Raw genomic sequence first — 23407 nt, forward strand, 5'->3', positions numbered from 1 at the left:
ACACACACACACACACACACACACACACACACACACACACACACACACACACACAAAAAGACCAAAGCAAAAGAGTGTGTCCCAGTTAATCTGCATTATATACACTCCATCTATCTCACATTGATAAACAATGTTTTACTCAGAAGGCGCCACTGTTGAATGATACAGTTGTTAAAGCCATTACAGTGGAAGTAAATTGCCTTCATGTCTGGTTTCTGGGATGCGAGTGACGATAATGGTTCAGCAGGCAGAGTGATGGCTTCAGAAAGGGAGCAGAAGAAATGAAGAAGCTGCTTCATATAACGGAGAACGATGAGAAATTCAAAGAGGATGGAGCCGATGTTTACAAAGCAAAACACACCAGATAATATTAATGCCCAGAGCTAATCTGAGGGGCTGGGTGACGAGTTGCACAGAGGTCCGGTCCGGATGGTAAAACTAAACCCTGTGAAATGTACCGAGGGATCAGCACTGAACACAAACGGATTGGGCTAATTGAGAAGTCATATGACAAAAGACTGAGGAGGAAAATCATTATCAGCCCAGTTCTGCTTTTACACCCATATTTACTCAAGTGTGAAAACTTGTGAGCCTGTGATAATGATTGACACTTTAAAAATAATACAACAGATGAAAATAGCTGTTTAAACTTTAAACTTGATGCTACTGGAGCAAACTAATCTCATCATGGCAGTCAGGCTAATTGTTAGGCTTACTCAGCTCAGCTGCTTGATTAGTCAGACACTTTTCACAACGTAAGGACGTCTAAAAATAGAGCAGGAAGCAATCTGAGTAAAAATAAAAAGGTACAACACAGGGAGTCATGAATACATATTAGCATCTTGATTTATAATGGCCTCATTTTTTGCAATCAAAAACTGGCACCAAAAGGCTAAAGGAACCCTGAGTCAATCCAGACAAAATGTCATATTAGCTCATGTTAGCATGCTCAATCTGCTTGTTAGAGCAACCAACAATGTGCTAAGCTGTGTTTTCACATGATGTCATCAAACTGGGTGCAGCCATATTGGAGGCAAATGACAAAACAAGCATTTATTGCTGCAGTCTCTCATCCTAAGCCCAGTAAGTAACATAGTAAACATTGCTGAAGTTGAAAACTTTCTGATTGAGAAAAACACGCATTTTTGTCAAACTGCCAAAGATATCTAAAAAATTCAAATGTCAGATGTTGTGTGAAGAGAAGAGATATCTGTGGCAAACCAAGCTGCACCTAAACGTCTAGAGGAAGAATGTGAACAATATTGGAGTGCACTCAGTACATTCTGTATCATCTAAGAAGCATGACCCACAAAGTTATGACGTTTAGTAAATTATTGTGCAGCTCAAACAGTTTTAGGCGTAAATCTTTCACGTGTGTGCATTTCTTCTGCTTTCATTTCTGCCTGTAATGTAGCGCCGAGCTGCCCAACCCAGATCCTCAGCCTGCTGTTGTGAAAGTTTTCACATCTTTTCCTGTTACAAAAAGTTGTTCAGATGTTTTAAATAATTTCGACTCATATCATCGGACTGTTGAAGGCTCAGTGAGTCAAATCACATGCGCTGAAGCCGGGAAATATTAAAAAACATGAAGGAAACCGGATATTTTAGTTAAATAAATATGCTCGACAAAGAATAAATCTACATAAAATCTACAGAAAGGAAAGTTTTCCATGAGTATTTTACCACAAATAGGGAGATGCCAATTGTAAACTGATTGTAAAAATATATTTTATTATATTTTCAGAGATTTAAGTGTTGCATCTTATCAAAACCAACTTCTTGATTGAATAACAATTATTTTACATTGAAGTTTGCCAAGTCTTTTGTAACCAGCTCAAGTCTTACAGTAATATGGATATTAAACAGCAACAAGGCGTAAAATGTAGGACATAAACTCTTAACTTGCCTGGAGGTCAAGTTCAGAAGAGGTTGCACCGTCAACCAACCAACAGAGTATCACTTCTGTTCTCACTCAGCAACACCTTTTTCATTTTATGAATTGCATAACTCTGCTGTCTGTGGCATATTTGTCACAGGAGACTTTCGCATAACAGTGCAACCTGTTCTGCATTTTAGCAGTGGAAGAACAGGAAATGGCACATTGAAAAGAATCCAAAGCAGGCGGAATGTTCTCTTCTGCAAGGAAACTGGTCAGAAAGCCGGGCTGGAGAATCTGAATGTGTCAAAAACTACAGGTGATCATGAATATGACCAAAGGTTCATTATGAAGTAGGTGAGAAAAGGTTTTAATGCATTTATTTACATGGATAAAACCGATGCCCTTTAATAACAAACTGATATATTACTGGGTATAATAGGGAGGAGATGTTCATCATCACAAATTACAGACAAAATTACATATTTTTTACATCTACACTGCAATGCATACCTTAAAAAAAATCTGTTTCAGTTTGTTCCTCCCAAGAGCTAACATAAAATATAATTTTTTAAAAAATGCATGTTGTTGGAGAAAGTCTGAGGTCTACAAAAAGGTTTGAATGTCTGTGTGGAAGAAGACGAAGCGTATCAGGAATAAAAAGGGGTAAGGTGTGGTGGAGATGCGTTTCATTTTTTCAACAGCCTCCAGCATTTTGATGCTCCATTTTCAAGCCTTTCCATTCATCTGACGTCAAAGGGATTATAATAAAGAAACCACACCTGAACTTTTTATAGGACATATACCTAAAAATGTAAGATGTATCATAAGGATACAGGAACTCTACATGGTTAGTCCCACGTAAACTAGCAAAACTCATCTCTACATTGGAAACAAAAACAGTCACCAAGAAAGTCACACAAGCAAAGATAGCAGCTCCTAATGAGTTAATGTGTCTAAAATAGAAACAGTTTCAGATTGGACCTACAGAATCAACTGAGTGATTCATTGCTACTGAGCAGAAGGGAGGCTTTCCAGGGGTTTGGTTTTGCTAAATATAATCTGTGATTAAATTAAATATAATCTTGGTATATTCTTTCTTCTGTTGGGTTAGATTTTGGTGTCATCAAATCTTCCCTCTTCCCAACTTTAGCAGTTTTGGCTCCAATTTATATTCCACAATAACAAAGAAATGTGTTAATTTACTTGAGGTGGCAAGAACAAGCAAAGTTCTTGTGACGTTTTTTAAATGGTGATGGTAAAACCATAATCTCACCTGCAATGATTTCAGCACATTTTCTGTAATGTTTTAACACTCTAATGAAATACGTTTATGTAAGTCCAGTTAAATCTACCATTAGAAGATTGCTCATGTTTGTTTTAGCTTTAATAAGCGTAATAACTTCTCATACTTCCTAAAACTCATCAGGCTGAAATAGCAATCAGATCCTCACACTGCAAAAACACAAAATCTTTGTCTAATTCCTACTACTGCTATTTTAGTACACTTGAATTAAGACAAAAATAACTTAAAAGTAACTTTTCAGCAAGATGAATAAGCTGTTTTAAGTCAGTAATTCTTGAATACAGATACAAACAGAACTAGTCCTACTGGCAGATTTTTTCACTTAAAACAGGAAAAATGTTTCGTTATAAGTGAAACTAATGTGTTTTTATGTATATTTAAGATTTAATTACTTAAAAACTGCTGACACATGTTGATGAAAAGTTACTTTTATGTTAGTACATTTGAAATAAGACAAAACTGAGATATTTGCAGTAGAAATTAGGCAAAAGTACTTGGTAAGATTTTGGTTTTTTTTGCAGTGCATCAGTGCAAATAAAATATGATGTTAAATCTCAAGAGAATAATTCAAAATTATACTTAAGAATATTAAAGTTTTGCACAATATTTTATCATTCATCCCCAGAGGTCATCAAAAGTAATAAGCTAACATAAAAAGTGCAGATAAGAAATGAAAGGCATGGGAAAGAAGCTGTGTGGTGGATTGACACACAGCTGGTGTGTTTCAGAATCTATCAGGCCACTTTTGTGGCTAATTTTGATGTGTTTGCAAACTGTTTTCTGAAAATGTTTCACCACTGTGTTGGACAAACTGGTTGGACAAGCCCAGCCACATTCTCCAGCTCTAAACTCAGGGATAATAAATACACTGCTCAAAAAAATAAAGGGAACACTCAAATAACACATCCTAGATCTGAATGAATGAAATATTCTCATTGTTCTGTACAAAGTTGAATGTGCTGACAACAAAATCACACAAAAATCATCAATGGAAATCAAATTTATTAACCAATGGAGGCCTGGATTTGGAGCCACACACAAAATTAAAGTGAAATGTTCCCTTTATTTTTTTGAGCAGTATATATTTAAGTGATAAAAAATGTTCCTGCTGATTGGTGGAGGTCAAACAGAAAAGTCAAAGATCTCAACTAACCAACACAGTTAAGCTCCAGTTCTTGAACTTGCCCTGTTGATGTTTCATATTGCTAGCCAGACATGCTATAAAAAGATTAGGAAACATAAATACACCTGCTGGGATCATTTGAAATCACACCCTGCGTCTCTCCTGTGTGTCTCTGGACGTCTCCCTTCTTTTCCTTCATCTTAACATTAACAGCTCAGCCTTTAGGCTGTTAGTCTTGCTCAATGTTTTAACCTGTTTATGAGGATTTTCTCCTTTCTGTCCTCTTAATAAGTTATCCACTTTGGTGAAGCATGTTAATATTTGCTAGCCAGTGACAGCTATATTGCGTTTTAGTGCATTTTTATATGTTTCCTGTCAAGCTGAAGCGTTATGTAACCCAAACTGCAGACTAAAAGCAAAGCTGTCATAGCTGTTTTGTTTTAGAAGTATTTAGACCTTCATAAAATGTTTTGCTTTTATCTGGAGCTGCATTCATCAAAGTTGCAATAACAGACGTTATTTAATTTCTCTTCTAGAAACCGAATAAATCTCACATACCTGAGAGTTCACCTCTTTCTCTCCTTGCCCTCAATCTCTTTAGCTTTGGCTGCTGCCTGAAGCTGTGCCACAGTGAAACTCAGAGCTGACAAGTTAAGTGTTGGGTCCTGGCAACACCAGCTGACTGCTGACCCAGATCGCCCCCAGGGTGGGAGAAAGAAATACACTCTGTAATGCACACACACTCACGTAGAAAGGAGCAATAAGAGTCATTTCTTTTGTGAAGGATGTGGTGCAGCTTCTGTGGAAGTGCCTCTCTAGAAAAGACGTCACGCTGAAGGCCTGGCCCCCTGACAACACAAATGTCACGCGGGGAATGACACCAGATTCAATTAGCCACAAGCAAAGCTATATGTAACCATGACTTTACTTGTGTGTGAGGTGAAGGGAAATGCACATGAGTATGCAAAGACACTCAGCTGTACAGTTTTTACTTATAGGCTGGAGAGGAGGAGGCAGAAAAATCTTCCACATCTTATATTCCAGGCATTATTGGAATCTAATGTGACACGCCGACACAAAGTAGTGCATAATTGTGAAGTGGAAGGAGAATGATACAGATACAAATTGGAAGTCAGCCATGTTCTGTTAGCACTCAGTTGAACCATTCGTTTCTGCATTTAGAGTTGCAGGTGTTTTGGATCGTGGTTCCACCAAATTTGCATATCTAGCGACTGAAGTATTTCACCAAACTTCTGAGCAAAACAAGCTCAGGCTCTATCAGATCGCATTAGAACGTCTGTGAATAACAACTTTCAAATCTTATAACAGATTTTCAGTTTGGATTAAGAGCTGAACTTTGACTAGGCCCTTTTATCACATGAAAATGCTTGGGTCAGAAACTTTTACAATTCAGTGAGTCGTCTTTTTCTCCCTGTTCTCCTAAACACTATTTGTTTAGAATTTACATTAACTAACCTAGTTGAGCTAAGTTAAGTTTTGCAAATATCTAGTGTGTAAATTTATCTCCACACCTGAGCTGCTGTTCCCTGCAGCTCCTCTAGAGTTACCATGGCTGCTGCTCAGGTGAATGCTGTCCACACTCAGCCTGTTAGCTCAGGAGTAATTCCATGTCTTGTTTGCAGTTGTCCCATCTTTGGAATATTATTTTATATTATTTTAACTCTGCTTTAACTTCTCCACACTTGACCTTTCTGCTGCAGTTCTTTATTTTTGTTATTCTGTTTTCTAATATTCTCCAACATCAAACTGTTCCTTTCCAATCACCTTCAAACAAAAACATTTGCAGTTCACAGTAAATAAGTTTGAAAGCTATTAAGTTGCCTCTGAAGAACTTTTTAAAATGTGTTAAATGTTTCTTACAATATAAGCGATGCATCAGATTCATAGAGCTGAAATTAAAGGATCAATTCCAGTTTTTTTTATCAGCTGCATTGGAGTCCAACCAATAAAACATCCTCTATGTTCTCCAGCTTTCAGCACATAACTGGCACCTCTAAAAAGGGAACCAGTCAAACAATCACCTATAAATAAAATCAGTTGACAACCTGTGCGCACCAAAAATGGTGAGCTTTGTTAACTTACTTTTCACTGACTAAGCTCTCTCCCCCGTGTGTTGGTAGCCAATAATGAATGAAAGCAGCCGTCAACAAGGCCAGCTCATCGCGTAGGAGCAAAACAAACAAAAAAACATCTTCTCAGAGTCAACACACTACATCACTCAGCTATCCACACTTAATTTCATTCTCATACTCGCTGTTTCTCAAGGTTCATTAGGATTTTTTCCCAGTAAAAACACACCGACAGAGTTTAACTTCTGATCTGATCAACCCCCGCAGCTCAGAGAGCCGATGCTTCTGCGACAGACAGCAGCTCGCTTTTCATTTTCAGAGATACAGTTTCTTATTTAAAATCACTTCTCTTTAAACTTAATGAGGCAGAAAACAAGTGTTGCATCTAAAAGCAGGAAAGGAAGGATCACCTTGTGTGGAATTATCCAATCAGAGCCGTGAGGACAGTACCTGTCATGCTGGGCAGGTTTCCAGAGCCGGATATATTTAAAGTCCTTTAAAAACCGGGTCTCTGCTCCAGAGTCTCTTTCAGGTTTCTTCTTGTCTGTTTTCTTCTCTCCTTCACCTCCGTCAGCTTGTTTTTCCTTTCCTGTTGTACTTCTGAGAATCCAGCCTCTTGCTGCCTGTTGCTCGGTGTTTGGTGTTCACTCCCCTAAGAGTCATTGATAGAGGCAGTGCAATCCCTCTCTAAGTCTCCTCCCTTGCTCTCTGACTCCCTCCCTCCGGCGGCCAGCATTACAGATCCAGGCCTGTCCTCTTTGCTACAGCAACCACTAAGCCCTTTCCACCCTCTTCTCATGTACCCTCTTATGATTATTCCTTCCTCACCTGTTTCTTTCAAGCATTTCACGACTCCACAATGGAGGAAACAGAAACCAAACGCAGCTAAATGTTTTTGTTTTCTTACCAAAGCTCCATAGAGGTGAAACCTCCCTTCAAATATGTCAGGAATTTACAGATGAAAAAAAAACTGTGTAAGTAAAGTTAGGCTGAGGAACAGACGGGTGTGCATGTGCTTCTGTTTTTCTCGTTTAGTCTAATTGGGAGAATTAAAAAGCAAACTGGCGCACACCCAAGCGATTGTGGTTCCTCTTTGGATATTTATCATGCGTGACATTACGGCTGAAAACGTAGCAGTTCCTTTTAAGATAAAACTGATCTGGGGTTTAGGAACAGAATCGCTGTAAAAGTCTGCCGACCTCAAGCACACAGTGGAGTTTTGTCTTTTTAGCTCTGAATTTTGGACAGAAAGTCAGAGTTGAGCTGAAAGGATTTGGAAATATCAGATTTGAGCTGAACTGATGTGGGAAACACATGAACACACCCACCTTGTGGACGATGTCTCTCAGATTTTTACAGTGGGTGAATATGCTCTGAGTGGAGGTGTATCTGCTGAGCTGGGATAACTGATATCTGGAAAGACAGATCATGACGTAAATCAGTTCAGACGGATTGGGAGTGAGAGGACACAAAGTATTACAAGCAAAAACATTCAGTCAGAATTAAAATGAGGGGAGAATCCCACTGAGGTAACTCTGTTAAATCGTTCAACCCACAAGCAACACATAGAGCTAAGTTATCTAAGTTAAATAAAACACGTTTCACAATGATGCACGCAGGACTTCCTCTTTACAAACCTGTTGAGCAAGCAGAAGAGGCCTCTGGCAGACGTGATGAGCTCTATGACGTTCTTCAGAACGCCAACTGGCAGCTTGGTGGCGCTCCGTCCGTCGTAGCTGTTGTGGCGCCAGCCGCCCTGGATGGCCATCGGCAGGGAGTGGGCAACGACACGCAGCTTTTCCGTCAGACCGCGCAGGGTCTCTCCTCCCATGCCATAAGTCTGAAGACAACACACACAACAACACACACATGTAAGGACCGGGCAGGACATTCCACCCCCTGCTGTCACCAGCCCCTCCAGAAGAGGGTAGAGATTGTTTTTGAATCACATTTTCATATGCTGTGGTTTGTTTCTGGCCAAGTTCCATATGCTGAAAACAAATCTCTAACTTTCCCTCATTTCCTGTGTCTTTTCTGCTGTCTGGTTTGAATAAATCCACAGAAAGCTTAAGTATCAGAGTATTATTCCACTTTTCAGTCCAACAGACATTTTCATATTGCTGCTTTCATGCAACTGCGTACAACACATAAAACAAAAAACCTGTGAGAAAAGGAGTTAAGATGCTCCAAATGAATCCATCAATGTAAAGCAGGTTGGGACGTTTGTTGTCGTGGAAACAGTATAATTTCTGCATCCACTGACGACAACAAAGCAATGAAAACTTTTTAAAAATTACTGAAATAAATCATTTTTAAAATGTGTGCACATTTCTTTAACTTAAACAATAAGATTACATTTAAAACATTAATATAATAAAAGATTTAAAACAGTAGCGTACAAATGTAGCCCTGGGAGAAATGAAGATCCCACTGCACTGAACCCACTAAAACCCTGCTGGTTCCACCGAATATTGATTTCTGAACTCTTCCTGAGTTAAAACATTAACATTGTTGTTTCTAGATGAATATGAACTTGTTTTCTTTGCATTATTTGAGCTCTGAAAGCAATGCATCTTTTTCATTATTTTGATTATTTCTCATTTTCTGCAAATAAATACATTTTTGCTTTGAATTTCAGAGACATGTTGTCAGTAATTCATAGAATAAAAGAACAATGTTAATTTTACTCAAACATAAACCTATACAGATTAGAATCAGATAAACTGGTAATTTAAAGGTCTCTTAATTGTTTCCAGAGCTGAATAAATCATATTGAAATCTAAATTAATAACAGAAGTTAGTGTAAATCCTAATAATGTATATTTATGTTTACAGTTATGCCCAAAATGATTCATAACCCTGGTAGATTTAGATTTTAAAATATTTTTATTCAACCATGAAGTTTGTTTCTGATAGAAAATGAAAAATTAATGCTAGTCATGAAAAAGTTAACTCATCCGTTTCAATTAGCATTTTATGTTTTAAAATGGCATAAAAGAAATTATCTACAAAATTCTCAAAAATTACTTTCTTGGTATTTGAATAATCAAACCGCTTCTTTAACTGTCGGTCAACAGTTTGCATGTATCCACTGATATTTTGATGGTTATCTTTGGTATCGGACTTGTGAAAGGAAGGCCTCATTTCCATCACCTTAATCTTTATCTCCCTCCACAGATTCTGGATCAGATCGTGGTGGGACTCCCCCGCCTCTTAAATGTTCATATTTCTTCCAGAAAGATGTTTGTGATAACAATGGTGGTGTTGATAAGTATTCTGTTGCTCCCAGCTAAAGCAAGCTGGCGACAGATCACAGGCCCGTCACAAGGCAGCACACAGGACGAACAATAACACATGCACACACTCGAACCTGCAGGCACTTTAGAGAGCCCAGTTAACCTAACAATCATGTTTTCAAACTGTGGGAGGAAGTCAGAGTACCAGGAGAGAATCCTTGCATGGACAGGAAGACCATGCAGAAAAACCCCAGGCACAGATCAGAACCCAGGACTGATTTATATCTAGTCAAATATAATTCAAATAAAGCCACAGACTTCATATTATCCCTGCTATCAAATCAAAGTCTTTCAGAAAGACAACAGCCTTTATTCATTTGTCAGTCGCTCCAGTTTTCTGCATCCCATCATGAAACACAGCAGCTGCTGAAACAGAGTGTGTGATTGTTACGGGCCACTCGTCTCGGGGTCAAGTGCTTCGTACTGGTCAGGCTTTGTTAGTCCACATCATCCAGCCACCAGGACAAGCTTGTCAACAAGTGGCCATGAATCTTTTATGGAGCTCTTAATTATGTAGCTGTGCACTTGAAAGTGTTTCTGTCTGCACCATGTGAGCATCTGATGGGGAGGTTTTATGAATGAGCGCAGTGTTAAGACCTTCATGGAGCATCATGACAGACACAAGCACCCACACACAAGGTCTGTCTGAGGAGAAAAAAGGAATTACTAGAGGAGCAGCTTTCCTCATTCACAGACTCCAGGCTTACAGGTTCAATCTGTATCACGGTTAATTAAAGAACTCAGCAACAAGGAGTTTAAGCCATCTTAGTCTGAGGTTTACAGGCTGTTACGTCACCAGAGCTGCTGAATCAGAGGTGATACTGAAGCAAAGATTATTCTGGAAGTCTCCACACAAAACAGCTCATTTGTTAAGTTCCTGAAGCCTCCATGCAAATTTCATAGAGATTGTAGCTTATTATGCATGTATCTGATTTAATTGGAATATAATTGAAAAGGTCATTTATTTCAGTAATTAGTTTATAAAGGCTAAAGATACACTGATCCAATATTAATACGATTGGGTATCGATGACAATACAACCGATCCTTGAGAGTAGATCTATTCATTCAGTTCTGTGCTTTGTGCTCTGAACGACATAAAGCTTTATTATTTATTTTAAATTATATTTAGAATTCCTAATTGCACTTTCTGAGCCATTTGAAAGAAGATTTGTTGCAGTTTATTATTTTACATGTTTGACTAAGATCTATTGTTTTGTCCATTTCTTCATTATTTATTTACATTGACTGTTAAACTCCTGATTGCACTGACTGGACAAATTATAGTTTCTACATGTTGTGAAGCTATTGGTGTGTTTAAATGAGCTGTTCTGGTGCAGCATTGTCAGATAAATGTGTAAATCAGTTTAATTATGTCTCTGTTAAAAAAAAGAAATGTTTTAAGTCAATTCAGCACTTTCTGTGTCGGCCGATACCAACACTCAGACATCTGTATCCGTATACAAAGTGGAAAAAGTGAATCGGTGCTTCCCTAATGTAGATTCATTAAGTACATATAGTTCACACTGACAAAAAACACCTAAACCTCAGAGAGAATCTAAGTATTGTCGAGTAGAGCATCGTCAAGAGGAGGATGCGAGACATCAGAGTCAACAGTGGAGAGGAGCTGAAGTTTTTTAAAGCACAATGGGTTTCTTGAACACTTCCTCAGAGCCACACGCTGATCACCTCCAGGCCAAGCTGCACTGATGCAGTTAATCATGCAAAAGGCGCCAAAAACATTCCCAAATATTGTCCAGGACACAGTAGTTCTCTGGATATGACTCAGCATGAGTGCTTATCTGATGTTGACATGAATAATACAGTTAATGTTTTTACTACAAAATGCTTGGAAAGCTGGAGCTGGAATGTAAGATCGAAGTACTAAGAAATCACACTGAGTAAAAACATCACATATTTCACTAAGGCAAGGCCAAGATGTCAGGAAGTTCTGTGGTTCTGGGTGTGCTGGCCAGATTTCTAAGAGATAATCCTACAGTTCCTGGTACGACTGTGTAAACAACAGCAGAATCTGAAAACATTACAGAGGTGGAAATCAGAAAGCTTTCATATCACAAAATATACAACACCCTCAACAAACATGGATATGACCACTCAGGTAATATCCTGCTGCTCACTTCACAACACACACAGGAGACAGACCTGGAGACAGATGATGCTGCTGCAGGCATGCGCTGTAAACACACACATACACACACACACAGGTGTGTGTTCTCACTCACCAAGGAGCAGAGTTTCTCCACAGCCTCCAGAATCAGCTCCTGGTGTCCGATCTTCTGAACTCCCAGCACCTCCAGATCCTGGGACGTCAACTGAAGCAGGTCCAGACCTGACAGGTGCCACTCCGACACCTGGTACTGATCAGTGGGAGCATCCAGACCTGGAAGTCATGGAAGCTTTTTAGTTTTTACTACAAACAGGTCCGGAGCATAAATGGAAATTCTCCAGTGTCAGGAAATCTGAAGCATGTACCAGCTTGAAAAATGCCTCTCGCTCTGGAGCACCGAGGTTAGGACTGAAAAAGTCACGTTGAAAGGAAATCTGGGTTTTCACATGCAATATGTGAAATGAACAGCAAAAAGTAAATGCAAAATCACAAAGTACTTAAAAAAATTCATTAACTTGACTTGAGTTTTGATTTACGACAGTGTAACATTATTAAAAATGTTTAAAGTTTAAATAAAGTCATTTAAGCTGAATTTAAATGAACTCAGTTGTATTTTTTTACACCACATAGGTGTACAAAAATACATATTTTTACGCCAATATGTATTGAAACCAATGTCTTTCAATACATATTGGTGTTTGAATTTATTTATTGAATATTCCTGTTCATACTCATATCGCACTCCTAACTACTGGAATCCCCCAGGGGTTCATCCAGGGTCCACTTTATTTTCTGTTGGCATATACAGCTCAAGTTAAAAAGAAAAAGATCAGATGTCACTTAGTTCTCTCAAACTAACTAAATCAAAAACTGATGTAATATTCATGTGCATATTTGTCAGTAGCTTTTTCTTGTTCTTTGCAACTGGTTGAAAATGCAGCATCATGGTGTCTGATAGGTACATGTGATCATTACCACATCCTGCCGGTTTTAGCTTCTTCTCCGGCTCCCTTTCCATTTTAAAATGATTTTCAAGACCTTACAGTTTTATTAATGTGTTAAATGAGCAGGGAGCTCCTGATTCTGCACCCCACAGGGAGGCCAGTAAGGTGAGGTGAGCAGATGCTCCTGGATGAGCAAATTAAAATAGAGAACTGACTGGACTTTCACTGGACTCTGGGGCATCCGGCCCAAACACATCAGAACCTCTGCAACATTCAACAATCATTTTCTGTCATTTAAACCAAATTGTGCTGTGGCTTTTTGACTGACTGTGTTTTTTTGTAATGCACTTGAAGTTTATTGTTTTTCTTTGTTTTAAGAAGAAGAAAGGGCTGAGCCAAAAAGCAAAGTTCTTTATCAACCAATCTGTGTTTAGAAACTCAGGATGCCCCGTTTGTGAGGATTTCTGAACAAATCCCACCAGTAATCTCTTAATTTTACCAGCATGTTTCCTCTGACTGGGAGTAATAACAGCATCTGTTTAGGGAGGTAAAGCTTAGGATGATGGGATGTTGGGCTTCCAACCGCAAACAGTTGGAGTTCATCTCAGAAGGTGAATTGTCAAAATACCAGCAGAGGAGCGCAGAAAGCTGTTATTACAGAAATTATTTTCAGATTCCCATTTTCGCTCAAATTGAAGTAAAAACAAAATGTATATTTTTTTTTAAATAAATGAATATGGCTGACTCATTTATTTTGAAAGTGCTCAGAAAAACTTTTATTACGAACACAGAAGTTGTCTACAAAGTAGCATAGAGAAGTAGAGGACTCCGCTGTGTTGTAACTGTGTTGGAAAGCATTAATCCAAGCTGAGCTTTGTGGTTAAATCTCTTCTCTTTCATTTTTTCCCTTTTTTCTTTTGCAGAACTTTGTTTAGTTTCGGTGTGTCCAACAAAATAAGCAGGGAAACAACAGAAGGCCATTGTTTACCCGGTTGAAGCGTTTAGCTGTTGACACTGATCAGAGCTGCACTGTTGTGGCTTCTCTCTCTCACTTCCTCATTCCACCTCCACCTTTCACTTCCAATAGGATTTGCGTGCTGCTTCTATTTTCGACCTAACCGCCCCGATCCAAAGTACCTGCGAGGGGATCAAGTGTTTAAAAAGAAGAAGCGGGTATGTCCCTCACCTTGGAGCCACTTGGTGACTCTCTCCTCGCTCCACGCAGCGATAGGCTCCATGCTCGGAGTCCTGCTCCAGTCGCTCGTTCAGCTCCAGGCGGTCCTGGCCGACTTCTACCTCTCCGGACTGCTGGAGGAAGGAAAACTTGATCCTGGTTTGGAATCGGATGATGACGAATGGCACTCCTTTTCTCAGGTAACAGGTAGAGTTCCCCCCTCTGGTGTCAGCCAATAGTACGGAGCTGTCAAGCCCCGCCGGGCGCACGACCCCTCCCTCCGGTATCTATCACCCCCGCCTACCTGCACAACTTCATAACTGGCTTCTTAATCACGCTGCGTTCAGGCTGAGGAATCTGCGTGAGAAAGACCGGCGCAGATTTGCGGCCTGTCAGCAGATGACGCACAACAGCCGCACCTGAGTTGCGGAATTATGGCTAAAAAAAAGCTTAACCCTGTTTCCATATTGATTAATTAAAAACTACCCCATTTAAAAAAAAAACTTTTTCCATAAATTAGTTAAAATGTTCTAAAGGATGGTTACATATTAACAGAGTTATTATTATTTCATGTGTTTAGTTCAGTTAATTTTTAGAATTATGGTTTACACATGAATGAAAACCTAAAATTCAATTTGTTAAAATATAATTTAAGACCAGAACAATAATTTTAAATACAGAAATGTTATTACATACTGAACTGTATTGTCTATGTGCTGTACTGCGTATTCATCAGTGCAGCTTGGCATGAAGGAGATCAGCCTGTGGTGCTGCTGATATGTTGAGGAAGTTTTAATACTGACTTTCTCATGTGTTTTTGTTTCTGGTGTCTTTCCATTCAATTCCCCACAGAGCTCTTGAAATTCTTGACAATCCTTGAAGGACTATGGTTGTCTTTGTGGATTGTTAATTTTCATTCTATCATGCTTTTTTCTTCCACTTAACTTTCCACCTGTAAGCTTCGATTCAGCTGTTGAGAAGCCGCCAGTTTCTGCAGTTTTTTTTGGTTACACTGCAGTTATCCGTGTTTCTTGTGCACCTTTTCTCTACTTCTCCACTTTTTCCCACACAACTTTCCATGTATATTAAAGCACTCTTTTTTCACTTAATTAGCGGTGGCATTTTGTGGCGTACCTTTTTGTGGAAGACGTAAGGAACGGTTTTGGTGGGCAACTGTCAAGTCAGGAATCTTCTCCATGAATGCCGCAACATAACATTTCTGTGTTAGAAGTATTATAAAATGTGATTTTTTAAAACAATCGGTTGTACATCTTAACAGAGACAAATGCTTGAAACACATCATAATATGTAATGATGTTAAAGCTCATTAATTTAAATAATGAAATAAATAAAACTTTTAATGATGCTGTCAGGTACATTTTGCCAGTTTTTCCTCTTTTGTCTCAAATGTTGCAGCAGATTCATTACTGAGATACGTCTGTGCTGCTGCTTTCTAATGCAGGAACTTTGTTCAATGTGAATCCTCAGCACATTGTGACTCACAGAGTGAAATTCTCTATTCAAATAATCACAAGAATTTGTTGGGAAAAGAAAAGCTAAAAGTACCAGCCAACCTAATCCTCTTATCCAACCAGTCTGCTCTCCTGAGGAATATCCAGAAACGTTGCTAAATTCACTCTTTGAACTGTGCTGACGTCTGGGATCCTACGATGACACAACTTTGCCCAAAGTTTATGAATATTTCATTCTTGACTCAACATCTTTTCACTGCTTAAGAAAAGTTTTCAATGTCATCATCAAAGCAGCATCTTACTTGTTAATATTGTGAAGGTTACCATAAAACTCCACATTTTAATACATGAACTCTGCAGGTATCTATTCTAATGTGAAAAACTAAAACTTGGTTCAGTCTCTGATTTTAAAATATCCTGTCTGCATAATAAACTTTAACTAAGGTTTTGTCTTATTTTATTTATCTTCATGTTCCTTAAGTTTACATAAGTTTAAATTGATAATTTTCCGACTTTTCTTAGCTGAGTTATAATCCAGTTTTATTCTTTTATTTTAATCTATGCTTGTATTTAACATTTTGTTTATAATTTCTATTGAGCCATCTGTACTGCTGAATGATTTAATAATAATAATAATAATAATAATAATAATAATAATAATAATAATAATAATAATAATAATAATAATAATAATTGTTATTATTATGCATACGTGTCTTTCTTTTAATTCTTGCATGTTCGATCATATGAATTTAATCTTTTCAGAATGACAGCTTGTTTTTGCTCAGGAAGTTTGATTATTTTTTCATTGTATTTATTTATTTTGCGTTCATTTATTTAAAAGTAAACATGAATTGACTGATTGATTGATTGATTGATTTTACATCTGTTGGAATCTTAAAAAGTTATGTAATGAATCTAAATGCTGTTTTCTAACACCTTCAAACTGCCAGCTGCTTTGTTCCTGAGCTTTTTGGTTTCAGGGCCATAAAGGGGATTTAGTGAATATGCTGCCTTATAGTCATGTGATAAGTTTCACAGCCGTGTCTCACCAAGTTTTCAGTGCACAGTTTCTCTTACGGCAGTAAAGGGCATGGCCTGATCAAAAAGCCGTATTCATCAAAGTGCTGCCCTCAGATATCTGGCACCCCCTGCTGTTGTTGCTTTTGAACAAAGCTGAAGAGGCCTGGTCAGGGCAGAAGCCATATTTAAACATCAGTAAGTGACACATTGTGGTTTTGTGCTACAATAAACAAAGTGTGCGATAAATGAGTGAAGAGATGAGTGAGTTTCCAGTACTGACTTGCTGACAGCTAGCATTTAGCTTCTCCACTCCTGTACTGGATAATCAGTAACCGGAGAATCTGTTACTGCTGTTTGTCTGTGCAGAGTTGAGTTTGTATCACAGGTGCTTTCAAAGACAATACTCCTGGCTTCCTGTTCTTTTTCTCTCTTTTTTTTTTTGCCCAACCCAAATACCCGAGGAACACCGTCAAGCCTCGACATGCTGTTCTTGCTAGACTGTGCTCTCTGAGTCAGATGAACTTGTTACTTCTTGTTCTCTTTCTACAAAAGATCTGGTCGTGATGACAAATACACACACACACCCACACACACACACACAAAAACACTGGAAAACTTTATTTTCAGTGTAGAAATATTATTTCTTTACCAGCTTTTGCTCCTCTTTATTTTTATGTGAAAGTGTAAGCCCACCATCTCGATGCATCTACAACCTCTTTGTCCTATTAGCACTTTCTGTGTGAGCGATGATTGCAAAGAAACTGCTTGCATCTAAAGTCTTAAAGGCAAAGAGCCAGGCTTTTTATAATTACATTACCTCCTTCTGTCGTCATTCAGCACAGATTGGTTAATTACTGTTCCTTCAGTATTGCAGATAATTGGTTTCTTTCACTCTTTTGCACTTGTCCTCTCTCAGCTCTGATAAGCAGCAGTTATCACCACCAGTCTAAAAGTCCTTCAGCTGAAATCTGGCACACCCTGTGCGGCTCATTTCAAGCTGAAATAAGCCATCCACCCCTCCCCCACATTAATGCCTGCTTTATCATAGCAGGTTGGAGAGGCTGAAGAGGAGCACAACTGAAATAAGTTCTGTTTGGATCATCTGCACTGTTGAGTAGCTACAAATTAGTAATTAAAAATGTTGAATCTACAAATTACAACCTTGATGAGAGTAAAGATATTGAAATGAAAGCTGACTGAATGAAATATTAAGTGGATATGGATTCTTCTCTGCAAAATGCAACATCATTCTTAAGTCTTTTCCTGGATCCTCAATTGGATTTAGGTCAGGACTTTAGCTAGACCATTCTGAAATATTATGCATTAATCCAAACCCTTCCATCATCACTCTGGTTGTTTTCTAAGAGCACATGTGCCAAACTCAAGGTTCAGGGTTCAAATCTGACCCACCATATCTTATGTGACCCTCCAGACTCTACACTGTAAATAAAAGAAAAAAAATCTCTAATTTATTGTAAAATACCATGGCATGGCATCTGTGGTTGCCATAATTTTACCATGTAAATACAGTAAAATTCATATAAATACAGTAATATTCTGGGACCACAGCTGCCGGTATTTTATTGTAAATTAGAGACGTTTGCTTTTACAGTGTAGAGAGACTCTATGCTCTGGTTGGACCTTCAGGTAGTTTTTATCTGTATACTGCTAAATTACATTAATGTGAAAAAAGATTGATGTTATTTAACTTTGATAAGGACTCAACAAATGCAGAGGCACCTTTTAAAGTCATATTTTAACATTTTAATATGTTGTTTTGTCAACACATTTTGCCACAACATTCAGGACGGTCATGTGGCCCAAATTAAAAATCAGTTTGACACCCCAGGCTTAGGGTCGATGTCCACCTGGAACATGAACCTCCAGCACAGTTTCAAGTCTTTTGAAGCTTCTTAAAGGTTTTCTTCTAGGATTGTCCTGCGTTTGGTTTAAGTTTGGCCACCTTCCCAGGCCCCCCACAGCTTGATGCTGAAACCAGCATGTCATGTTGTAGCAACTCCAGATAATAGAGCTAAGGTGCTTGAATAAAAACTTCTCTTATCTTTTCTTTTTTCTTTCCTTTTGCTTTCTTTTTTGTTTCTTTTCTTTTCTTTTCTTTTCTCTTCTCTTCTTTTCTTCTCTTCCAACAAGCAAAGTACCTTGAATAACTGAAATCTGTTGATGAGGATCCAATAGCCTAGTGCCAGAAGGCCGGTGAACGATAATAAAACACAGATTTGCCCAACAGAGAAAGTCCAGCTTTCTCGTTGTTGTTTAGAAATAATTATTGACAAGTAATATAAACAAAGCACAGTCAACAGTAAATATTAGAAAAGCAAAAATAATTATCATATGGAAAATTTCTGACATCCTGTTTCAAATCTGACAGCCACTCCACAACTGGAGTGTGCATGTATTTGCATTTTAATGGCACTTTTTACATCAATACAGGGAGCTCCATGATTCATTGTTTCCCCCTGAGCTCCCTCAACATCACTCACCCTCTTCTCTTCATCTGCCGGTTTCAGTTCAACTGAAATAAAACGAGGTTAATCAACAGAGTCATTTTCACGTCAGTTCATCTGATTTGTGAGCTCAGGGAACAAGCCGGCCATCCGATTCTCCACGGCTCCGTTAAATTTCACATCCCACATTTAGACAGGGAACATGTTTCAGTTCCATGGTGACAAATATCAGGGAGGGATCCAGCTTTGTTGCATGCGCATGTTAAGACAGACTGACGCATGTTTTTCCTGGATTATTCATGCAGCTGCAGGTAGAGTTTGGGGATCCCCGGAGTGGGTGGAAGCTGGACATCTCTGAGTCAGAAATGCCTTTTCAGTTGGTGACCTGAAGTGCAAACTGAAACTTGGATCTTCATTCAGGTTGTTGGTTTGATTTTAACTTCCTCCTGTCACAGGCACTTAACCCCCAGTTGGTTACCATTCTGAGTTTGGTCTATAAATGTAACCACATTTGTAAATGTGATTGAATATACCTGAGAAAGCTGTATATACTGGTGCTGTTGTAAACATTGTAATGATCTTTCTGACCTCCAATTTGGGAAAGTCTACATATGAAGCTTGTTTGATTAGACATTTTTGAGTTTATTTGGATTATTATCCTTTCATGGATTCCATGAACTCCTATGTTTGTAGTGTCCGCTAGAGAAAAGGCCCACAGCATCACAGATCCTACTTTGCAAGGGTGGCAAGATAAATTTGAGTGCTTTTTCAACAAGAACAATTATTTCTTAACTTTTAACTTTTTTCCTTATTGAATAAATTTACTCAAACTTAAAGTTGGATTTTTCAAAACATTTTTATTGGCATATCATATTGTATTCCAGTGAAGGATGATTTTTTTTATTTTTTATTTTCTGCTTAGACAGATCTTTATTGGGGGTGCTGCTAGGAGTCATAAACATTTAATATCAGTCTGCTTATATTCTCCATGTGGATGACAGAGGAGAAAACAGCGATTGTCCTGAATAATGGAGATAGAAAAGAGACGGTGGAGAGGATGAGGGATGAGAGAGAGCTGTGGACAACAGTTAGTGGTGTGGCTGCACTAAATAAAAAACACATTACATTTGGAGGTGCCTTCAAAGCTCCTTGCAGCTGATAACCCATCATGGAGAAAAAAAACTGACGGCTGAAAAATTATGTTTAGGATTGATGTGGCTTTGCGAATCACAGTTATCTGAACATGATGTGTTGGGAAGAAAGAACGTTGATCAAACCTTCTGTCCATGTCATCGTTACACGGCTCTGTTCCAGAGATCACAGAATTACATGCTGTCTTTTTGTCAGTTGCATTTTTCCCCGGTCCTCCGTTGTGTGGGCATTCAGGCATGAATGAACGTGGCATTCAGTCTCCGAAGTGTAAAAATAAGGTTTCGTAGCAGCTTGGATGCAAAGTCCAAAACCCACAGCAAACGCTGCTGTTACATAATAAAGAAAGTGTTTCCCACCTCCTCCAGTGTAGACAGTGAGTGTGATTCACCTGCCACAGTAATGTCAGACAGGAATCAGTGGCTTGGCATTAATACACAGGCTCAGTGAAAACAGCAGCAACAGTTTGCATTTACACCTTCAGCTCATTTAGATGCCAATCATCACACATTATATCACTCCAATTCATGTTTCCCTTCTGTGCCTGGAAAACCGTTTTCATCTGAATCTGAATCAAAAATTCATCAGAGCGACAAAGCAAGGCAGCTGAATGGCCTTCAGTTGCCAATAGTAACCAAAGATGGCCAGGAGCAGAATCCACTTGGTGGTGAATGAAGCGGGGAAGTGATGAAGGTGGATGGGACGCATTATGTCAGCGGAGATTACAAGGACTTCCACGAGAGCTGTTGTCAATGAAAAGAGCAGGGCCGGATCAGAACAGCACCGATCACGACCCGTTTCTCTTAACTTCCTTTACATCACAGTTATTGTGTAATCAAGAATGTTATATAATTTTTGCAACCTCGTGGAGCATTTTTGGAGATGGGAGTCTAAAGGCATTGTGCACTAAATATATCTGAGCAAAAACCAAAAATACAGTTTGGGGCGAAGCAGCAGCTCATGAGAAAAGTCAGTTTCACTCAGTGCTGCTCTGAGATCCCTTCACAAAAGATATTTCAGCTTTTTTTTGGCTTCTCTAAACCTTTTACATGATTATTGTGTGTTCTCTGTGCAGGTGTGTCACAAAAAATAAGAAAAGAAGCTCATACTGGACACAGTGACACATTGTATTTTATTCATAGTGCAGCAAGACATTTCTGATATTTTTCTGTGGTTCAGGAGTGACTTAAACCAGTCGAATCTCTCATCCTGGTATCTGCAGGACCTCAGCTGGGGTTAAATAAGTTTTTCTTGTGTGTTGATATATTTTTTAGTAGTTCATCCTTAAATGATACAACAATAAAGAATGGTAGGGTGTAAAAATTGATTGTTCATTTACATTTTAAACATCAATGATCCCCGGCTTCCTTTCACACCATTTTTACTCATTATCACTCCAGCATAGATTACAGTTTTACTCATGGCCTGTTTATAAATCTACTGGTCTAACGGCTGATTAATTTGAAAGTATCTTGGGCTGGCTGTTGCTTTGCATCACAAAGCACTCAACGCCTGTTGTTTGTGCACATTTTTCAACTCCACGTTTTTCCTTCCACTAAGCTTTCAGTTAATGATTGGATACAGCGTACTTTGAGCAGACAGCTTGATGTGTCTTTTATGGTATACCCTCCTAACAAATGGTGTCAAAGACTATCTATAAAATCAGCAGAGTTGAACGTGATGTGATGTGAAGAATAATTTATTTTTATTGGTCTTGTTTAATATATTTTCGGGCTTTTATTAAATGTAATACACAGTCATCAAATAAAAGCTTTGAATTTACGAGTTTCACTTGAACTGAGTGGAATTAATGAGGGATAAAACAAATTTTCCAATTTTTTGACATGCTTCGGTAAATAAATTGACTTAATGGACTCAGCAACATGAAGCCTGAGCGGCAGCAGGCCGTTCATTAGCGGCATTCTCCACCCTGCATTACGTATTTACAGTTCTTCTCGCTACCAGCGGGTGGCGCTGACGGGCCGGTGCGGAACGGGCGCAAGAAATGGGGGGTTGGATCTGCCAATGACAGCTCGAGTTGGGAGAGTGTTCGTACTACGGAGCCATACACACGGAGGTCTGCGAGCGCTCCGCGTCCTGCCGGGAAGCCTTCCTTCCTTTCCTGACCGGGAGAAAGCACACGAGGAGGACGCAAAGATCCGAGACGACGTCGACTGCGGAGACGCCAGAGACAGACAGAGAGAGAGGCTGACTGTGATTCCTCGGTGTGACATTAGGCTCAGTGCGCCGCGCTGGTAATTAAAGGAGCCTGGATTAGCCCCCTGCTCGCTGCTGCGCTCCGCTCCTCTCCTGCAACGCCTCAGCTCCCCCGACGCGCTCGCCTGGAAGGAAAAACTGTTTGCGCTCCCAACAAAGCAGCTAAGCAGACCAACAGGCTCCAAAATTAGATCACATCTGGGGGATAGTGTTAGGAAAGCTACTGGCTGCAGCGCGTCCTCCCCTCTCCTGCTCTGAGCGGAGAACAAAGTGCTGTTAAATCTGCGCTCTGCTGGGACTTGGGACCTGAACCAGGAGGTTCTGGAACTTGCACTTGACAAGAGCGACACGGACAACTCCGAGGAGAGCACAGCCACACTCCAGCAGCTCAGGGGAAACTAAGAGTAAAGAATCAAATTCCTGCCAAAATGCCTCTTGCACAAATCGCGGAGCCATGGCCCACAATGGAGCTGGTGCAGCTGGATACAGAGGTAAGGAAATGTGAAATTAATGGTTTGTTTTGCACATGTGTGGCTAGTTTTAGTCCAAATCACGTGGCTCCGTTTAAAGAAAATTAGCTCATTTCATTCAGTCTACAAAGTGGTCTCGGTGTTGAGTGAAGTTGCGCCCTTTTGCTGCTCAGCTGTGGATGAAAGTTGAAATAAACCGGATGAGGTTAAGCTGAGTGAAGCTGACATAAAAGTTTTACAAATATCCTGCCTGTTTTTATGAAGGGACGCGTTTCTTGGTCATATTATTCATCTCAGGAGCAAATTTAAGCCTCCAGCTCTCAACCAGCGACATGGCTTATTGGAATGAGTCTGTGGAGAGATTCTCCACCTCAGGAAAAAAAAAAAAAATCTATATTTCTAATCTCATGTAGGTTCCTGGTCGGTTTCTAGGACTTTCGGTATGAATTCACACACACACATGCATGCTCATGTTAACATTTATGTACAGATCAGGCATATTATTGACTTCTTGCCCTAATTATGTGTTGATCTGCCAATCAGCATTCACCCAAGGTTTCCATGTGAAGCTGCGGTATTTTGTATTGATGGCAGCTTAGTTTTAGTTTAGTTTCTACGTTTTGATCAATAGAATTACTGTAAATTAAAGCCATATTGTATTATAATCTCAGAGAA

At 39.2% G+C, this 23407-nt stretch overlaps 2 protein-coding genes across 4 annotated transcripts in view; one reads left to right on the forward strand and one right to left on the reverse strand.

The window, feature by feature from the left end:
* The window catches only part of cnksr1 (connector enhancer of kinase suppressor of Ras 1), a 31296-nt gene extending 17105 nt beyond the window's left edge, over positions 1 to 14191 (reverse strand). For 2 of the 3 annotated variants that reach the window (XM_007561102.2, XM_016675951.1), the window contains exons 1-4: positions 13949 to 14191; positions 11934 to 12091; positions 8033 to 8235; positions 7724 to 7808 (exon numbers count right to left, since the gene is read on the reverse strand). In XM_007561102.2, coding sequence (XP_007561164.1) covers positions 7724 to 7808; positions 8033 to 8235; positions 11934 to 12091; positions 13949 to 14000 — 498 coding nt within the window. In that variant the 5' untranslated portion in view covers positions 14001 to 14191. The remainder of the gene's footprint in view (positions 1 to 7723; positions 7809 to 8032; positions 8236 to 11933; positions 12092 to 13948) is intronic. The other variant, XM_007561101.2, reaches the window with a different exon arrangement.
* Positions 14192 to 22109: 7918 nt separating this feature from the next.
* The window catches only part of rps6ka1 (ribosomal protein S6 kinase a, polypeptide 1), a 52620-nt gene continuing 51322 nt past the window's right edge, over positions 22110 to 23407 (forward strand). The window contains exon 1 of the mRNA XM_007561104.2: positions 22110 to 22753. Within this exon, the coding sequence (XP_007561166.1) occupies positions 22691 to 22753 (63 nt within the window). The 5' untranslated portion in view covers positions 22110 to 22690. The remainder of the gene's footprint in view (positions 22754 to 23407) is intronic.

Source organism: Poecilia formosa, unplaced genomic scaffold (assembly GCF_000485575.1).
Source record: "Poecilia formosa unplaced genomic scaffold, Poecilia_formosa-5.1.2 Scaffold123, whole genome shotgun sequence".
Lineage (NCBI taxonomy): Eukaryota > Metazoa > Chordata > Actinopteri > Cyprinodontiformes > Poeciliidae > Poecilia > Poecilia formosa.